Source organism: Oncorhynchus kisutch, linkage group LG13 (genome assembly GCF_002021735.2).
Source record: "Oncorhynchus kisutch isolate 150728-3 linkage group LG13, Okis_V2, whole genome shotgun sequence".
Lineage (NCBI taxonomy): Eukaryota > Metazoa > Chordata > Actinopteri > Salmoniformes > Salmonidae > Oncorhynchus > Oncorhynchus kisutch.
In genome coordinates, this window is record NC_034186.2 from 60,254,068 (window position 1) to 60,274,247 (window position 20,180).

Sequence of the window (20,180 nt, forward strand, 5' to 3'; positions counted from 1 at the left end):
AATTTGCTCAAATGGAGTTGACATTTTCAGATTTTGTATACAAAAAGCATTACAAGAAAATTGACGTCTGGATTTTGTACAAAGTAATGGTTCTCAAAATCAGGTAAATTGATAAACACACTTTTTTTAACCTCAATGTCAACCTGCTTTGACATCGCATTGTTGTTGTTAGCTGTATAGATTATGGATTTTGGATGTTTTCAGTGTATTTTGAACTCTTTCAGACAATGCAATAAAGAAAGAGCACTAAAATGACAAAAGTTAACTTGAGTTAACTGATTTACTTTAACATGTTAAACGGTATAAATAAGGAGCGCTAGCTTCTCTGTTCTTTTCACCGACCTTCTTCCAACGACCGCTGACCAACGTATGAAGAAGAGACGTGTGCGCCTGCAGCAGTAACACCCCAAATTGATGGCTCAGAAATAGGAAATAATTATTTTTAACACATTTGAATTATTACGCTTAGGTAGGCTAAATTACCTTTTTACCGAATGGCATTGCAGAATTAGCTATTTCATATCTAGAAACATTGCTACTGCTATGTTTACACTACCTTTTCACATGTGAGGAGAATAACACTATTTCGCCACCACATGTGAACTTGAAATTCCACGTGTGAAAGTTAGATTTTGACATGGAGTCAATGTGAAACTGCAGCAAATAAGATTTTCACATGTGAATGGTTTCCACGTGTGAACTTCCATTTCCATATGTGAAAGTGAGATTCATGTGGTGTTCTTACATGTGAAACTGCACAGAGTTTGACTGACAGCTGACTCAGGCACCAGGAAGATTAGTTGGCATGATACCCTCAATGCAGTTTCTAAAATGGAGACAGATGTTGTAACTGCAGGCAATAGATATTAGCGAGTGTGTTGCCCTTTTAATTTGGGTTTGGGTTAGGGGTTAAAACTGAATTTAAATAAACTAATTAGGCCCTAATCTATGGATTTCACATGACTGGGAATAAGGATATGCATCTGTTGATCACAGATAGCTTTCAAAAAAATCTAGGAGTGTGTATCAGAAAACAGGTCAGTATCTGGTGTGACCACCATTTGCCTCATACAGCGCGACACACCTCCTTCGCATAGAGTTGATCAGGCTGTTGATTGTGGCCTGTGAAATGTTGTCCCACTCCTCTTCAATGGCTGTGTGAAGTTTCTGGATATTGGCGGGAACTGGAACATGCTGTTGTACACGTCGATCCAGAGCATCCCAAACGTACTCAATGGCTGACATGTCTGGTGAGTATGCAGGCCATGGAAGAACTGGGTCATTTTAATAACAAATTATTTTCAATGACAGCCTAGGAACAGTGGGTTAACTGCCTTGTTCAGGGTTAGAATGACAGATTTTTACCTTGTCAGCTCAGGGATTCAATCTTGCAACCTTTCGGTTACTAGTCCAATGCTCTAACCATTAGGCTACCTGGATGTATTCTTCTTGCCAAGAGAATCAACTTTTTTGCCAAGAAAATCCACTTTCACTTGCATATATGCATTATGATTGTTTAAACAGTTTATGTTTTGTGCAGTACAGTACAATAATGTACTGGGTGATAGGCTGTCTGTGTGCGTGTGATTTAACGTGTGTGCGTGTGATTTAATGTGAGTGCATGTGAAAGGATATCCCTACCGGCCAAACCCTCCCTAACCCGGGCGACGCTAGGCCAATTGGGCGTCGCCCCACGGACCTCCTGGTCGCGGCCGGTCACGACAGAGCCTGGGCGCAAACCCAGAGTCTCTGGTGGCACAGCTGGCGCTGCTGTACAGCGCCTTTAACCACTGCGCCACCCGGGAGGCCTGAGTGCGTAAGATGTAATGTCAGTGCCTGCGATATACGAGGAGCAGGGAAATACATTAAGTGGAGTCAGGAGGAACATTTATTTTTTATATTAACTTATACAAAGATCAGCTCTGTGATAATAAATATATGAGACAACATACTATGATCTCCCCTGTATTTGAATACGTCTGGTCTAGGCCTTCTGGGAGGAAAGGGTTTACCTTAATCCTAAACTCAACCCAAACAAATGAAAACTGGAATTATTTGAAAGAAATCATTCATACGGTGTCTTATCCATGGTTATTTTTCATTTGGTTTCCAAGGTGTAATATTCAAGGCACGTGGAAGGTTTATTTATGTACATTTGACCAGTATTGTCTTTGCAGAATAATCCTGTAGCAACACGATTTGAACGTTCAGTCCATAATGTTGCTTGATCGGTAGTTAGGCTATTAGCTGGACAATGTGCAATACTGTTAATATAACCATGTGTTAGTGTGGTTTTTGAGTAAATTTTCCTGCGGCATAGGAACATTCTCAGCAACAAAAGAGTCCTACATCTGTATGAACTAGTTAGATATAGTACCATCATGTGAATTTTTTGCACATATGCGTATAGCACTTGAATGTGGGTGGCATCTACCAAATCTGGTGTTGGATTTTGGGCTTGTCATTCCTTAAATGTTTTACTGGGCTTTACTAGACTATCTATTACACAAACTGTTATGCAGTTTATTCAAATTGAAGCAAGGTAAGAATGATGATATTGATATTACATCAATTTCCTCTCCTTTGATTTCCTCTTCTCTTCTCTAAAGACAATATTTATCATAGATCCTGCTGCACCCTGTGTTCTGGGATTGTAAACAATGTGCAGAATGGCAATGATATTTATATAACCCAAGGTTGTTACGCAGAGTGGAACAGGGGAACCCAAGATCAGACTCAGACGAAGGGACTTGGATGAAGTAACCAAGGTATTTATTAAAACACAGGGGGAAGATGGAGTGCAGGCCAGGGGAAGCTCGGGCGGGTTGCAGGAAACCGGGTGCAGAGGCTGAGGCTGGAGCGAGAGGGGCTGGGATAGGGTAAGCAGGTCCGGAGGGGAATCCAAGGGAGCAGTAGAGTGGGGAATCCAGGACAGAGTAACAGGATGACGAGACAAGACGTGGAACTGGAGACAGGGACCAGAGTCAGAGTGGGCGGAACTGTAGCGGCGATGAAAACAGCATCAGGCAAGAAAACCAGGATAACAGGATCTAATAGTAACAAACGGCTGGACGCGTGGACTGACTGAGCAGCTATTACGATCTGGCAGTGTGGAAGTGGCAGGACTGAGTATTTGTAGAGGTCTTGAACATGGAACAGGTTGCAGCTGGTGGGGATCTGCTCTGACTCCAGCACACCTGTCTCCGCCCACACACACACACACACACACAGACACACACAGACAGACAGAGAGGGAGAGAGAGAGTACTGGGGGAGTGGCGGCAGGTCAAGGAGACACAGGATGAGCAGTAGAGGGCGTTGCAGGAGCAGATGTGACAAAAGTGTCATTTATTTTTGATTTCACTGTTATTCTGTAATGGTAATGGTTACTTTTGTAATGAGGGCCTTTTCAAAATTATTTGAATTCCTTAGTCACACGACTGCAAAGCCTAGTCTCACTGATCTATTCACTTTGTATGTACAGGTAACTGACAAAATAAAGGAAACACTTGAGTAAATGAGGGCTACAAAGCATATTAAAAGCAGGTACTTCCAAGTCTGGTTCCTGAGTTAATTGAGCAATTAACATCCCATCATGCTTAGGGTTATGTATAAAAATTCCCGGTTGGCCATTATTTTGGCTACCATGGTTAGAAGTGACTGAAATTGGGGCCTCCTGAGTGGCGCAGTGGTCTAAGGCACTGCATCGAAGTGCTTGCTGTGCCAATAGAGATCCTGGTTCCAGTCAAGGTTCTGTCGCAGCCGGCCACAACCGGGAGACCCATGGGGCGGTGCACAATTGTTCCAGCATCTTCCGGGTTCGGGGAGGTTTTGTCCGGCAGGGATGTTCCGGTCCCATTGCGCAGTATTGACTCCTGTGGCAGGCCGGGCGGTCGCCAGGCGTATGGTGTTTCTTCCGACACATTGGTGCGGCTGGCTTCGGGGGAAGCGGGCAGTGTGTCCAGAAGCAGTGCAGCTTGGCTGGGTTGTGTTTCGGAGGACGCACGGCTCTCGACCTTCGCCTCTCCCAAGTCCATACGGGAGTTGCGGCGATAGGACAAGACTGTAACTACCAATTGGATACCATGAGATTGGGGGTAAAAAATAAATAGAAGTGACTGAAATAGGGGTCTGAAGTGGTGCCTGAGACAGCGTTTTCCACTACCATCAACAAAACACCAAATTATCTCATTTGTTGTGGAAGAATGGTGTCGCATCCCTCCAATAGAGTTCCAGACACACTCGAATCTATGCCAAGACGCATTGAAGCTGTTCTAGCTGCTCATGAAGGCCCAACGCCCTATTACAGTCGATTGACGCACCCTTGCATCACACGGTGACATAATTTTGAATATTGTGTTTATGCTAGAGACTTACAGCTTTATAATAGTGGCTGCAGCTTAATCGCCTCTTTCTGCCGACATAAAATGTACACTTATTCCAAATCATGGGGCTTGTGAAAGTGGTCTTTTTCTACACGTGAGAGGATCTGGACAAGAAAATCATCACAAAATTGTGTGTAAAACCCGAACCATTTGAGAAGTCCCCACCATTGAAAGAGGAGACTCTCATGAACAACAGTGTCGGATGTTTGGTTCTATGACATCAACAAGCTTTACGTCTGAACTCTCTGCTGTGGACATCCTCATTTCAAAAAGGTCTTCTCACAAAACCAACACTCTCATGAACACAAAGGTGTCGGCTGTTCTGCTCTATGAGCCACACAAGCTTCAGGGGAGTCATTTGAAGATAACCCTGTACTGGGCTGTAAAAATGGCAAAAGGTGCATTGGGGGTAAAATGTGCCACGAATAATGTGACCAAACATGGGTCGAGATTATTTTATTAATGTGTTTTCTTATATTTCTCAGATATAGGGCCACTGGCGTACCGGACACCCCTCCACAGTTACAGGGATTCTTTAAAAACAGCTTTATTGCAGTAGCAACATCAGGGAAACTGGGCAGAAGGTAGTGGTTCTTCAAATATTTCAGTTCTGCAACATCTTTAATTGGGTCTCTTATTCTCTTTAATTGTGGCGTCAACACGTTACAGAAAGAGATTAACTGTAGAGGATGCTCTGGGACAGGTCGTCTGGATACTGGACAGCCAATCAATTGGCAGATACAAACAGATGATCATTTTTAGTGGACAACAGTTGTTGAGGGCACAAACAAAAAAATCTGTTTGCGATTTTCTTCATACTGGTTAACCGGGGTTTGAGTTGTGTGGTTGTAATATCAACAGTCCTTTAGTAGACCAGAGGAGTCTCTCAAGTTGGATTTAATCTAATTGACTTTGATTGCAGGCCATTTGTGTATACTATTAGCCAGACAAAACCTGCTGAGATCAACAATAAATAATGGCTACATTTATCCTCAAGCTGAATACTTTTTTCCTCATTGTTAGGCTATTTGATGTGTAATTTTTATAAAAAGTTTATAAATAGCAGCTAAATAAAATATATAGCTATAGATAGTAGGCTACTGTCGTGGAAACTCAGTACTGAGAGAGATTTGGTCATTTCTTCAAACAGTCATCTTTATTTAATATAGATTCATTATTGCAATAATGAGGCTGGTTGACCCCACACTCTTGCGTTTTGGACCGAGTAAACTAACCTTTACACAAATGCAGAGTACTATATATAGCTGACACTAACGATGCTCAGCCATGGTTGGTTCAACCCCCCTCATGCTGACCAAGGAGCATCATAAGTCACTCTGGGTTCATCCTGTTGTTTTCTGCATCTGGGTTGTTGTCTTAACCCCACCCTGGCTTAGCTTCCCAGATGCAAGGATGATTTTGAGACAATGAGGGATTTTTCTACTCCTAATCTACAGTTGAAGTCGGAAGTTTACATACACCTTAACCAAATACATTTAAACTCAGTTTTTCCCAATTCCTGACATTTAATCCTAGTAACAATTCCCTGTCTTAGGTCAGTTAGGATCACCACTATATTTGAAGAATGTGAAATGTCAGAATAATAGTAGAGAGAATTATTTATTTCAGCTTGTATTTCTTTCATCACATTCCCAGTGGGTCAGAAGTTTACATTCACTCAAATAGTATTTAGTAGCATTGCCTTTAAATTGTTTAACTTGGGTCAAAAGTTTTTGGTAGCCTTCCACAACAATAATTCCACACACAATAAATTGGGTGAATTTTGGCCCATTCCTCCTGACAGAGCTGATGTAACTGAGTCGAGGTTTGTAGTAGGCTTCCTTGGTTGCTTTTTCAGTTCTGCCCACAAACATCCTATAGGATTGAGGTCAGGTCTTTGTGATGGCCACTCCCATACCTTGACTTTGTTGTCCTTAAGCCATTTTGCCACAACTTTGGAAGTATGCTTGGGGTCATTGTCCATTTGGAAGACCCATTTGCGACCAAGCTTTAACTTCCTGACTGATGTCTTGAGATGTTGCTTCAATATATCCACATAATTTTCCTACCTCATGATGCCATCTATTTTGTGAAGTGCACCAGTCCCTCCTGCAGCAAAGCACCCCCACAACATGATGCTGCTTCCCCCGTGCTTCACGGTTGGGATGGTGTCTTCGGCTTGCAAGGCTACCCCATTTTCCTCCAAACGTAATGATGGTCATTATAGCCAAACAGTTCTATTTCTGTTTCATCAGACCAGAGGACATTTCTCCAAAAAGTACGATGTTTGTCCCCATGTGCAGTTGCAAACCGTAGTTTGGCTTTTTTTATGGCGGTTTTGGAGCAGTGGCTTCTTACTTGCCCAGCGGTCTTTCAGGTTATGTCAATATAGGACTCATTTTACTGTGGATATAGATACTTGTGTACCTATTTCCGCCAACATCTTCACAAGTTAGTTTTACTGTGCTGTTCTGGGATTTATTTGCAATTTTCGCACTAAAGTACCTTCAACTCTAGGAGACAGAACGCGTCTCCTTCCTGAGCGGTATGACGGCTGCGTGGTCCCATGGTGTTTATACTTGCGTACTATTGTTTGTACAGATGAACTTGGTACCTTCAGGCATTTGGAAATGGCTCCCAAGGATGAACCAGACTTGTGGAGGTTTAAAAAAATGTTTCTGTGGTCTTGGTTGATTTCTTTTGATTTTCCCATGGTGTCAAGCAAAGAGGCACTGAGTTTGAAGGCAAGACTTGAAATACATCCACAGGTATGCCTCCAATTGACTCAAATGATGTCAATTAGCCTATCAGAAGTTTCTAAAGCCATGACATAATTTTCTGGAATTTTCCAAGCTGTTTAAATGCAGTCAACTTCGTGTATGTAACTTCCGACCCACTGGAATTGTGATACAATGAGTTATAAGTGAAATAATCTGTCTGTAAATTATTATAAAAATGACTTGTGTCATGCACAAAGTAGATGTCCCAATTTCAGCACCATGGACAGAGGTTGGTAGTGGCTCTCTGGCTGACGCATTTTATGTTTATTGTAGGGAGTGGGGGCCCACTCCAACCTTGCAGGGGTCCAGAGAAACTGCGTCGGTGTATAAGACAGGCACTTCAAAACCTTATTCCTGACAATTTATTTTTGGACCATCTGTTTTGCCATGTACAAATGTGTTAATAAATGTGTTTCTATGGGTTATAGCAGTCCAAATTCAATGTTTCATCAAATATATATTTTTTTTTTATACCGACAGGGTCCTCAAATTCAAAATCAAGTGGCTAAATTATCAATTTGATGACCATTATAAAACAATTCCATATATTAACCTAGTAGATAAAGTGTCACATTATGCTGGTGTTTTCTTTATTTTGGCAGTTACCTGTATATACCTCCAAGAAAACCTATGAGCAACCAATGGTTCATGTTTGTATGGGAATGACTGCCAAAAAACTGGAGACAAAAGAATAAAAGATAGTAAGAAATAATCAAAATTCAGAAGATTTAAAAAAATATATACAACAGTCAATTCAGTAATTAACTTGATATAGTCCCCTTTATAACTGTCCTTTCAGTTTTGGAAAAATGACAAATACAAAACGCATGAAGACATACAATCAGTGTCAGTTGTCATTTACACAAAGCAAAGTCACAGTAGGCGTTACAGTAAATTAAGTAAGTGAACTATATGTACTACATACTGTATGTATAACAACAAATGTGTGGGTGTGGAGGTGGTTGTATGATGATCCATTTATGAAGAATACATTTGATTCTATTTATTTATATAATCCATGTGGAAGCAGCACCACTCTTTAATCGTCCATGACAAATTTCCCCACGTGGTCAATAAAGTATATCAGATCAGATCAGTGCTCTTTAAGCTGCAGGGTTAGTGGTGACCTCCTCCAGCAGAGGCTTATACTGCTCCAGGTCCCGGATGTTCTGCAACATATCAGAGCAAAGTTACACATTACTTGGCAGGACACAACAAACATTACCTTGGTTGTGTGTCTGTGTGCACCTACATATCCGTATTCTACTTCCATTTGTATGGCCGTTGTATTCGCTCTGTTCAAGGGTTCTCTGTTCATACCTCTTTTCCCTCCTTTCCATTCTTGTACAAAGCCTTGAGACCCAACACCGCAGAGCTTATGGTGACACAAAGCTGAAGAACTGCAAGGACGATGAGCACAATGTCCAAGGCATTCATCAACATCTAATGGTAGAACAAACACACGGAGGAGGATTTGAACATATTGACAGTTGACTGGATTGTTTAGCAAGATAGTGGTGTTGGTGAACACTGGAAAATAAAGAAACAGACTGGCATACCAGCTATTAAAATGTGCTTTAAACATGGTACCCACTATCTCTGTTAATGGACACACATGTTCATTGCTAAATTAAGCAGTTTGATCCATCTAATCAAATGTTCATATTCAGTGCCTGGCGAAAGTATTCGGCCCCCTTGAACTTTGCGACCTTTTGCCACATTTCAGGCTTCAAACAAAGATATAAAACTGTATTTTTTTGTGAAGAATCAACAACAAGTGGGACATAATCATGAAGTGGAACGACATTTATTGGATATTTCAAACTTTTTTAACAAATCAAAAACTGAATAATTGGGCGTGCAAAATTATTCAGCCCCTTTACTTTCAGTGCAGCAAACTCTCTCCAGAAGTTCAGTGAGGATCTCTGAATGATCCAATGTTGACCTAAATGACTAATGATGATAAATACAATCCACCTGTGTGTAATCAAGTCTCCGTATAAATGCACCTGCACTGTGATAGTCTCAGAGGTCCGTTAAAAGCGCAGAGAGCATCATGAAGAACAAGGAACACACCAGGCAGGTCCGAGATACTGTTGTGAAGAAGTTTAAAGCCGGATTTGGATACAAAAAGATTTCCCAAGCTTTAAACATCCCAAGGAGCACTGTGCAAGCGATAATATTGAAATGGAAGGAGTATCAGACCACTGCAAATCTACCAAGACCTGGCCGTCCCTCTAAACTTTCAGCTCATACAAGGAGAAGACTGATCAGAGATGCAGCCAAGAGGCCCATGATCACTCTGGATGAACTGCAGAGATCTACAGCTGAGGTGGGAGACTCTGTCCATAGGACAACAATCAGTCGTATATTGCACAAATCTGGCCTTTATGGAAGAGTGGCAAGAAGAAAGCCATTTCTTAAAGATATCCATAAAAAGTGTCGTTTAAAGTTTGCCACAAGCCACCTGGGAGACACACCAAACATGTGGAAGAAGATGCTCTGGTCAGATGAAACCAAAATTGAACTTTTTGGCAACAATGCAAAACGTTATGTTTGGCGTAAAAGCAACACAGCTCATCACCCTGAACACACCATCCCCACTGTCAAACATGGTGGTGGCAGCATCATGGTTTGGGCCTGCTTTTCTTCAGCAGGGACAGGGAAGATGGTTAAAATTGATGGGAAGATGGATGGAGCCAAATACAGGACCATTCTGGAAGAAAACCTGATGGAGTCAGCAAAAGACCTGAGACTGGGATGGAGATTTGTCTTCCAACAAGACAATGATCCAAAACATAAAGCAAAATCTACAATGGAATGGTTCAAAAATAAACATATCCAGGTGTTAGAATGGCCAAGTCAAAGTCCAGACCTGAATCCAATCGAGAATCTGTGGAAAGAACTGAAAACTGCTGTTCACAAATGCTCTCCATCCAACCTCACTGAGCTCGAGCTGTTTTGTAAGGAGGAATGGGAAAAAATGTCAGTCTCTCGATGTGCAAAACTGATAGAGACATACCCCAAGCGACTTACAGCTGTAATCGCAGCAAAAGGTGGCGCTACAAAGTATTAACTTAAGGGGGCTGAATAATTTTGCACGCCCAATTTTCAGTTTTGATTTGTTAAAAAAGTTTGAAATATCCAATAAATGTTGTTCCACTTCATGATTGTGTCCCACTTGTTGTTGATTCTTCACAAAAAAATACAGTTTTATATCTTTATGTTTGAAGCCTGAAATGTGGCAAAAGGTCGCAAAGTTAAAGGGGGCCGAATACTTTCGCAAGGCACTGTATTTTACTTAGAACAGACCAGGGACACCTTCCTCACATGATGAATATCATTAAAAAACTTCATTGTAAAGCACTCACCTGTGAAATCTGCTTGGCATCTTTGCATTTCGCCAAGAGTCTATCCCTCTCCGGATCACTGGGGGGTTTTGTCACCTGGCCGCCATAGTAGTCATTTTGCCAGTAGTAGTGGTCATCATTGCAAATCCACCAGAAATGGTAGTTTGCCAGGTCTACAGCATACAGCACAATTCCAGTAATGGCCAGAGCTGCACCTGACAGGTTCATCAACACATTGATGCCCACCTAAACACAATCAGGGAATATAAAACCAGTTTGACTCAACTGAGTCAGTACTAGATGTCTCAGATATTCAGTTGATCATTATAATTCAGCTGGATCAGATTGAATGATTGTTCAATGGAGGAAGGGAATGAGGCTAAGGAATGACAGGAAAGAGTTAAGGTATGTGCATCAGTGAACAACTCACCAAGCAGGGACTGGGGAACTTCTCTGCCAAGATACACATGATGCCAACTGCTATAAACTAAGGAGAAGGCACACATATCAAAATCAAATACGAACAACCTAAACAAACGACACATTATTTGTCCTAATAAATAAAACATTTTGACATTAACTGTGCATTTTTTTTAAAGACTACTTAAGTGTGGGTCAGCAGTTACTTATATGTTTCCTGGTTTTGTTTACTGTGGTTATAACTGCAAATGAAATCCTGTGTTTGCATACTAAACATGATGACATGGTAAACGATAACAAAATAAAGTAAGCTTACCACACCACCAAGCCAATAAGGAACCCCATTCCATCGCAGTAAGCTAGTATAATCAGTGCTAACAAGGATCGCTCCCAAGCCAATGTTGAGTACTCCCACCATGATCTGTATAGTCTGTTTAAATAAGAAAATAATAATTTTAGAAAACTCTCACTTCGGTTGACAAATGCAACCCATTGATGATAGACATGTATGCTGTGGTGTGTGTGTTATTTTAGTTCACCCACCCCCAGAGCTGACTGGGAACTTGCTTGGAGCCTCCTCAGTCCCTGGGACACAGAGCATGCTGGGCTGTAGCACAAGGTCCCAAGTATTTGACACAGCAGGGGCCAACTGCTTCCTTCTTTAGAGTTCACTGTAAATACAGTCACCCCTCCACCTTTGGTCACAGTCACTGACATGCTGGCCACTCTTGGTTACACAGCTCTAAAACAAAAGGCAGAACAATCATCTTAATGTTAAAATAAGTGTATGCCTTATACTGTAAGTCATGATGTTAAAAGGTGCACATTCATTCCAATAACATCTGATGAAGTCTGTGTTGTATCTGTAGATGCAATACATTCTCAAACGAAATGGATAGGCCTTAAAAAAAAAGTTGTATTGTACCGCACTGAATTTGCCCTAAATAAAGGCTATCTTACTGTCATGGCTACAGTGTGTATTGGGTAATAGTGACAAACAGGTTCCATCCCATGTGGACAACATTAAAGTGAATCTACCCATTATTTTGTTGCTCTGCTTTACTAAATTGCAGTTATCTCTTGCCTCATTGAAATATGATAGGAGATAGGGCATGTCATAAAGTGTGGTGATGAGTGGGTGTAGAGCCTCTGCTACACATGAGCAGGAAGTGCACAACATAAAACAGCAATTGTATTACCATGTTGCTCAATTAACTAATGAATTCAATCAATTCAGTACAGCACAAATTTCTGCAGTACTTTACAGTAAAGCATTTAGGCTACTGATTGTTTATTTAGATATGCGGGAAACTCACGTCATCCACTTACAATGTATAGCACCCACCTGGGCGATGCCATCAATGGCAGCCATTTTGAATTAGAAAGCACTCCACCCATTTTGTACCAAGTAGGCTACAGGTATTTACAAATAGTGTTTATTTTTAGTTAGCAGCAGAAAGTACACATACCATATAATGTCCCAGTAAACCAGAGTAAACAGTAGTGTAAAATACAGTACTACCAAGGAGTTATACATCTGTCTGTCAGTGGTGGAGTTCGTTTTGAATGTCCCGGTGCCCCGGGTGTGTAGAGATTTCACATAAGGATCAATTGAATGGTGTAAAATGAGCAAACTCTGCCCCCCAGGCCCACCCAGCCATGCAAAACAAACTCAACCATTGGGTGTTCCCCAATCAAATCCATCCCCTGACTCACGAGAGAATGTAAACCATGACAAATGTTTGCATAGATTATAACTGCTGAACTTTGCAAGTGTGAATTGTTTAATATAATCTATTTATTTACATCATTTCTTTTTGAGAGCATGAAACAACTACACACATACTTAAGATTTAAATTCACTCAAAACGTATAATTCTACAACACAAATTTTAGAGAAAGTGAGCTCACCCGTTCCTGCAATTGAGATGGACACCTTTACAGATCCTGTGCAATCACAGTGCTTGTTGTGCAGTTTGGTTTCCTTACAGGGAAGTAGCTGGTAGGGAAGGCTCAGCCAGTCTCAGCTAGTTCCCAACAGGCCCTCCTCCTCACATTAAAGAGATCCAGGAAGTTAACCATTCCCTCACTGAATCATAAACATATAATGGATTCCTGTCATTTCCTGCCATACTGAAGAACCTCCCCACCACACACACAAAGTAAGGACTCAACAGTTGTTCTTTGCCATTTTAATGATTTTCGTTGTTTTTAATACAGCAAGCAGGGGCAAAGTACAAAGACGTGTAGTGCTAAGTCTTCATTATTGTTGTTTAAGAGCGCATGCCAATACTACGTTCCAATCATTAAATTCTTTACTTTGTCAGTCTTCTATCTCGCTCCTTTTCAATATGAGCACAATTAAGTGTAGTATGTGTCATGTGTTGTTGCTGCACTTAATCTAATTGCGTAAACTAACATTTCAGAAAGCAATATAATCATGACTTCCATGGGTGAACACTTCACCAATCATTGATCTTGATGACTGTTTGAATGAGGTCGATACCAGGAAAGTCCATGGCAATCACCCCGAAACATACACTGCTGTGGTCCCTGGAGAACTGTCTAAGATACTGATCGAGCCATGGGTTAATCTTTTCAGCCACCTTCTTGGGAGTTAGAAACATGCCCAACAATGTGCCAATGCCAGTGCCACTGGAGTAGCTCAGAACGATATAATCCCCACCACAATCACCTGAAGCTTGTGTCAAGTGTTTCACTATTTTGTTCTCCTTGTCTGCAATATGAGTAACTTCATAGTCACCTTTGCTGTCTGTTTCCAAGAGAGGAATGCCCAGCTTAAAGCTGGATTTCTGTACAAATATCATCTTTCCTCTTGCCTCAGCCATAGTTGGCATGTCAGACTTCACCCATACATCTGTATCATCAATAATCATTTTTCCAACCAGCTCCTCAACATTCTCTTTATCAAACAAATCAGGCTTTACTCTAACGAGAACCGCCTCACTTCTGAATTCAGACAAAAATGCTCTGATCGTGTCAAGGACCTCATAGAACGACTTGTGTTGGTAGACAACCCAGTGCATGACATAGAGTTTGTTTTCAAAGGCGAATATCCTGAGGTCCAGATAGCGTATGCCGGCCCTCAGCTGATCCCCCAAATCCCAGGCCTGACACTCTGCCGCTGGGCCTCCATAGAGAGCCATGGTGTCATGGGTACCAGGTATGGTGATGTCAGAGATTAATTTGTCGTCATCAATAGCCTCCATCCAGCCAATCTTGTAGGATTCTGGGAGTAGGAGTCCTTTGTCATTGAAGAAGAGGTCCTTTCCTTGGCAAAAACCTCTAAAAGTAAATCATACAACAAAGGATTGACTCATTTGTCATCGAAATATTGGTGTTAGAGGGTTATGAATGGTGTATAAACTCAGTCTAAAAAGATGTCACCTTGCACTTTCCTGAGCAGTGTACTCACTTTACCAACGTCACCTTGTTCTGCAATTAATGTCGTAGCATTTATCAAAGGTCATCAGCTAGATAATAGAGACTGAAATGTTGGAGGCTTTACTCAGGTACCATGCTGTTTCATTCACAGATGGGAGAATATAATCAGCCAATGGAGCATGGGGTTGGGGGTGGTAAAATATTGAAAAGCCAAATAAAGAAACTATGATAAAAAAATATTAATATATTTTTTTAAACAATCAGTCCAGACTATGCTTACTTTTTCATTAAATATCTGTGTATCCCTGGGAATTACGTCATTGCACCAAAGCCATATGTCACGTACACTCGGGGTCGCTCATTATTACACACACCTGTCATCAGACTCACCTGGACTCAATCACCTGCCTGATTACCTTATATAAAATCACTCCCTTTAGTTCAATCCCTAGGCGTTAACGTTTCATGTCGGTATGCCACTCCTGTTTATGTCCATGTTCATTTATACACTCGCTGAACTTGCTTCCCAACTCCCAGTGTACACGTTACACCATATGTATGGTATACCACAAAAAAAACATGAATTGACTCACAGCATTCTGCTCACTTTTCATAAACTTTATTTGTTCCATTAAGTTCAAACTAAAAGAAGAAATGGTAGTTTCAATTTAGAGTGGACAATGTAAACCCCTACAATACACGTTATGGAATTAATGGGGACTTATTTTAAATACCTGTAGCCAAACTTACACAAAAAGCAGTAACATGTAGAGGTGGCAAAACAGAGCATTCTCAGCGGTCCTCATGGTCACGTTAAAGGAGGAAAATATGCAACAACCTGCCAAAAAAAACAAGAATAATATAATGCAAATCCAAAAATCATACTCCTGATTTCCTATATAGCCTACCTTTTCTAGATGGCTTTCCTATACCAAGACTGAAATCAAATGTTTCACCTGGCTAAAGACTGGGATACTCACATACAGCTCTGGCGTAAGGAGTTTCACACAGGTGCTGGTGTTCTGACCTCTGCAGATTGGCAACAAAATTATAGCATACTGATGAAGGATAGGTGTGGCCTCGTAGTGTTTACATACTGTTTTTCCTTTGAGAAAGATAAGCAAACTTTTAAAAAAAACATCAAATAGTACATTCTCCCCTTTGATCTGCGTCACCAATGTGAGACGAGCGTCGATAGCTAGGTTTCCAGCAAATTGGCAACCGATTTTCACATGAATATTCTCAAATACACAAAGAAAGATATGCACATTTTCCCACCAGTGGTGTTTCCACCAAACAGGCTTGTTGTGGATAAAAGTCCATACGTGGTAATGTAGTGCACACAAAATGTACTTTTTCGCTTAAAGCTACAATATGTAACTTGTTACTGTCATTCCCATTGAAAGCAAGTCTACGATGTTTTACATGTTAGTCATTTCGCATGCAAAGACTTAAAGTAGTGAGGGCATTCTTTTTCCTACTAAGAAGCGGTAGAACAGTTTTATGTGGGCTATGGCTCCCGGTTTTAAGGTTCGTTTTTGCGTCTTTTACTTTCGGTTTTGTAGGCTACTCCAGCTTCAAACAGCTGAAAATTCTATATTTTTGGTTATGGGAAAATATATATTTCACAGCAGTTTAGATCACGTGTCTAACTCATTCCACGGAGAGCCGGGCTTTCGCTCCACCCTTGTACTTGAATAACTAATTAAGGTTTGTAATTAGAATGAAACTCCCTTGACCTGGTTGTCTAGGTCTTAATTGAAAGGAAAAAACAAATACCCGCAGACACTCTGCCCTCCATGGAATGAGTTGAACACCCCCGGTTTAGATAGTATGCCTACAACGATTATCTACACCAGGGGATCCCAACCCCCCTGCGCGCGCGCAACATCCAAATGTACTTTCATATGATAGTTATTATATCAAATCAATATTTGCGCATAAAGGCGCGTAATTAATTTTACCGACACAAAAAGATCCCACCATGTCCAATGAACAAATTATCTGTTGGCGTTTATAAAATGTATTAAAAAAAACAAAACAAGATATGACGTTAGGTAAAATGCATTAGGGTCGTACAGTGCTTTGATTTAGTTATTAGGCCTAATAGGCTGTTATTCACATTCTAAACCTAATTCTCATGTCATTAAATAATTAAATGAATGCATGTGGGATTTTATGCTCATTACCACACAAAAAAACCTCAAATAATTTAAAGGGCCAATTTGCAGTTAAAACAATAACAAAGTAGACACCCCAACTCTGTAATGGTATGGTAAAAAAGCTGAGGGATGGGCCAGGAGAAATATAACCACTCTCACATTCATAAACATGATGGTGCAAGGACTGACCATCCATGATATTAACATTTTCTTTTCAACCAAGTTTTTAGAATGCGGTGTTTGTTTACATTTACATTGTTTACAAACATTGGAGTAAAACAATCTTATGTTTTGGGTTTTGATAGGGTGTCATAGTTGAACTAAGATCATGAGGCATAAATTATATTCTTCAAGAATCAATTGATATAATTAATTCTTAAGTCCAAAAATCTATGTAGCAACTGCGAATTGCCCCTTTAAATATTATATTTTATATATAAAGTATTTGCCCACTTTTTTCTCAGCATTACAATTTTAGATTTGGCAGTATAGGACCAATGATTTATATCTGGGTTTATATACATAAGTGAGTAGCACACATATATTTTGGTCAAATGCAATGACACCCCCACACCACTAGACCTCAACGTTGCAAAACCTCAGGTAATACTGCTTTCATCTCAGTTTGAGAATCTTGTTCGCTGGTTTTGTGATGTAGCAAAGATTGTTTGATATATTGACAAGATAGTAAAGTGACCGCTATAACAATGGAAATACATGTCCTCGAAGATGGAAGGCGGGCGATGCGAGAGCAGGTGGAACCACTCTAGCCAATGAGAGGGCCGACACACGTGTGAACAACAAGCCATAGATTTAGATTGAGGACTCATCTTTGTGCATGTGAGATTATAGTGTCTGTGACAGCCATCTCCATTTTAATGTAGTAAATTATCTTCTTCTTCATTGGCTGATTGCTCCCGACTCATAGGAATACCCACCTAGTTGACCGCTTTAATGGTAGAAGCCCTCAATGGCAATGTCCATGCTTGAATGAGTCCTCTATCTATCTCTATGACAACAGGCCCAACTCCGATATCAAGTCATTTTTTTCAAAGTTGCAGAAATGCCACGTCCGTATACCATTGCGAAACTTCTATTTGATCAAATAATCCTCACATAGCAAATAAAATATACACATTTTTGTTGACAAAATTCGACACTCAATGGCCATACAAACAAATCTTATTTTCGTGGACGGATTTTGGGCTGAGTAAAACCTCTCACTTCGCCTCTTCCTCTCTAGATGTAGCGAATTTGAAGAGGAGTAACGATGGTGGAGAACAGCGACACAGATCCCACTGTGGACCATGATCTTGGTCACAGTAAAAACTCTGAAAGATAAATAGGAGATAGAGATCTCGGAGTATTCTTCTGTCGCACAGGTTTTCTAATTTACTTACACAGTTATGCAAGTCATGCTGTGGCTAACAAACATAAATTGAAGTTAGCTAACCAACTTGTTAACTATTGCAAAGAATTATCCCAATTTCCTGACTAGTAATCTTTCTTTTCACCTTGTCCATTTCCTTGAAAATCGGTTCCTACTAGCAGTTTGACTCGTGTTTTGCACAATCAGCACTGTGTAAAGACATATATATATATATATATATATATATATATATATATATATATATATATATATATATATATATATATATATATGTATGTGTATATATATATATATATATATATATATATATATATATATATATGTATGTGTATATATATATATATATATATATATATATATATATATATATATGTATGTGTATATATATGTATGTGTATATATATATGTATGTGTGTATATATATATATATATGTGTGTGTGTGTGTATATATAGCAAGCATGAGCTAGCTAACGTTAGCTTGTGAGTATTTTGGCTACCATGGTTAGATGTGACTGAAATAGGGTCTTCCTGAGTGGCGCAGTGGTCTAAGGTGTCACTAGAAGTCCAGGCTCTGTCGCAGGCGGCCCCGCCTGGGAGATCCATTGGGCGGTGCACAATTGTCGCAGCGTCGTCCGGGTTAGGGGTCGGTTTGGACGGCAGGGATTTTGTTGTCCCATCGCGCACTAGCGACTCATGTGGCGGGCCAAGCGCAGTGCACACTGACACTCGGACAGTGTGTCAAGAAGCAGTGCAGCTTGGCTGGGTTGGTTTCGGAGGACGCACGGCTCTCGACCTTTGCCTCTCCAGAGTCCGTACGGGAGTTGCAGCAATGGGACAAGACTGTAACTACCGATTGGATACCATGAGATTGGGGAGAAAAAGTGGTAAAAACAACAACAAAATAGAAGTGACTGAAATAGGGGTCTGAAGTGGTGCCTGAGACAGCGTTTTCCACTACCATCAACAAAACACCAAATTATCTCATTTGTTGTGGAAGAATGGTGTCGCATCCCTCCAATAGAGTTCCAGACACACTAGAATCTATGCCAAGGCGCATTGAAGCTGTTCTAGCTGCTCGTGAAGGCCCAACACCCTATTACAGTCGATTGACGTACCCGTGCATCACACTGTGACATCATTTTGAATATTGAACAGCTCCCCGTGTGATTATGCTAGAGACTTACAGCTTTATTGTAGTGGCTGCAGCGCAATCCCCTCTTTCTGCCGATATAAAGTTTGCGCTTCTTCCAAATCATGGGGCTTGTGAAAGTGGTATGTTTCTACACATGAATCCTGACAAGAAAATCGTCACAAAATCGGTCTAAAAAAAAAAGCATTCTAAAATGCTCATTTAGAAGAGGTCTTCTCACAAAACCGAGACTCTCATGAACACAAAGGTGTCGGCTGTTCTGCTCTATGAGCCACACAAGCTTCAGTGGAGGCATTTGAAGGTAACCCTGTAAAAATTGCAAAAAGTGCATAGGGGGTCAAATGTGCCACGAATAACACGACCAAACATGAGTAGATTATTTTATTTAAGTGTTTTGTTATATTTCTCAGATATAGGACCACTGGCGTACCGGACACCCTTCCACAGTTACAGAGAGGGTTAAAAAACGCTTTATTGCCGTAGCAACATCAGGGAAACTAGGCAGAAGGTAGTGGTTCTTCAAATATAGCACTTCTGCAACATCTTTAATTGAGTCTCTTATTCTCTTTAATTGTGGTGCCAACACGTTACAGAAAGAGATTAACTGTAGAGGATGCTCTGGGGCAGGTCATCTGGATACTGGACAGCCAATAAATTGGCAGATGCATTGTTAGGCTATTGGATGTGTAATTTTTGTATAAATAGCAGCTAAATAATGTATATAGCTATAGGCTATATAGGCTACACTGCTAAATGAAACAATCCATAGTAAACTAGTGTTTTGAGGGTGGACTGACTGTGTGTTATTTGGCATTAATAGACAGACTGGTTTTACACCCAACAACTTTCTATCCAAGCTGGGAGAGAGCACGTGGACTGCTCATGTCATGCAGGTTCAGGTAGGATATACAGGACAGTTGTATGTCTTTTTAAATAAATTGGTTGCTGATTAGTATTCTGTTGTATCGAAAATAAATGTTAAAATCTGCAATGTTTAACCTTTTTACACGTACCACGTACGGGTGTGATCATTCTATAGTGGTCCCTGTTACGTACGATCAAACCGGTGTGATTAGAACACTTATTTAGAAAGTCCATTTTCGATTGACGCAACAATCAGCATTTGAGCTGGCAACA

The 20,180-nt window shown here is 40.6% G+C and overlaps 2 protein-coding genes across 3 annotated transcripts; both read right to left on the minus strand.

The window, feature by feature from the left end:
• Positions 1 to 7,918: 7,918 nt before the first annotated feature.
• tmem176l.1 (transmembrane protein 176l.1) lies at positions 7,919 to 12,988 on the minus strand. Its single transcript, XM_031786767.1, has 7 exons — positions 12,847 to 12,988; positions 11,479 to 11,677; positions 11,252 to 11,365; positions 10,946 to 11,002; positions 10,537 to 10,761; positions 8,486 to 8,608; positions 7,919 to 8,334 (listed from the first exon to the last, which is right to left on the minus strand). Exons 2-7 carry the CDS (start codon positions 11,650 to 11,652, stop codon positions 8,269 to 8,271), a joined length of 759 nt encoding a protein of 252 aa, XP_031642627.1. The 5' UTR covers positions 11,653 to 11,677; positions 12,847 to 12,988; the 3' UTR covers positions 7,919 to 8,268.
• A 123-nt stretch (positions 12,989 to 13,111) lies between these two features.
• Positions 13,112 to 15,661, minus strand: LOC109902038 (1-phosphatidylinositol phosphodiesterase). 2 transcript variants are annotated; one of them, XM_020498092.2, is made up of 3 exons: positions 15,321 to 15,661; positions 15,091 to 15,178; positions 13,112 to 14,241 (listed from the first exon to the last, which is right to left on the minus strand). In XM_020498092.2, the coding sequence occupies exons 2-3, from the start codon at positions 15,144 to 15,146 to the stop codon at positions 13,398 to 13,400; spliced, it is 900 nt and encodes a 299-aa protein (XP_020353681.1). In that variant the 5' UTR covers positions 15,147 to 15,178; positions 15,321 to 15,661; the 3' UTR covers positions 13,112 to 13,397. The 2 variants fall into 2 exon arrangements, with proteins under 2 accessions (XP_020353681.1, XP_020353685.1); XM_020498096.2 differs by lacking the exons at positions 15,091 to 15,178; positions 15,321 to 15,661 and adding an exon at positions 14,372 to 14,642.
• Between the last annotated feature and the right edge of the window lie 4,519 nt (positions 15,662 to 20,180).

What these genes read in the sequence shown, in the direction of transcription:
- tmem176l.1 (XM_031786767.1), bottom strand. Translation starts at nt 11,652, where the DNA reads ATGTCAGTGACTGTGACCAAAGGTGGAGGGGTGACTGTATTTACAGTG. An exon ending in CTTATTGGCTTGGTGGTGTG is followed by an intron (nt 11,003 to 11,251) that starts GTAAGCTTACTT and finishes CCTTCTCCTTAG; the next exon opens with TTTATAGCAGTTGGCATCAT. An exon ending in ATGCCAAGCAGATTTCACAG is followed by an intron (nt 8,609 to 10,536) that starts GTGAGTGCTTTA and finishes TTCTACCATTAG; the next exon opens with ATGTTGATGAATGCCTTGGA.
- LOC109902038 (XM_020498092.2), bottom strand. Translation starts at nt 15,146, where the DNA reads ATGAGGACCGCTGAGAATGCTCTGTTTTGCCACCTCTACATGTTACTG. An exon ending in TACATGTTACTGCTTTTTGT is followed by an intron (nt 14,242 to 15,090) that starts GTAAGTTTGGCT and finishes ATTTACTTTTAG; the next exon opens with AGGTTTTTGCCAAGGAAAGG.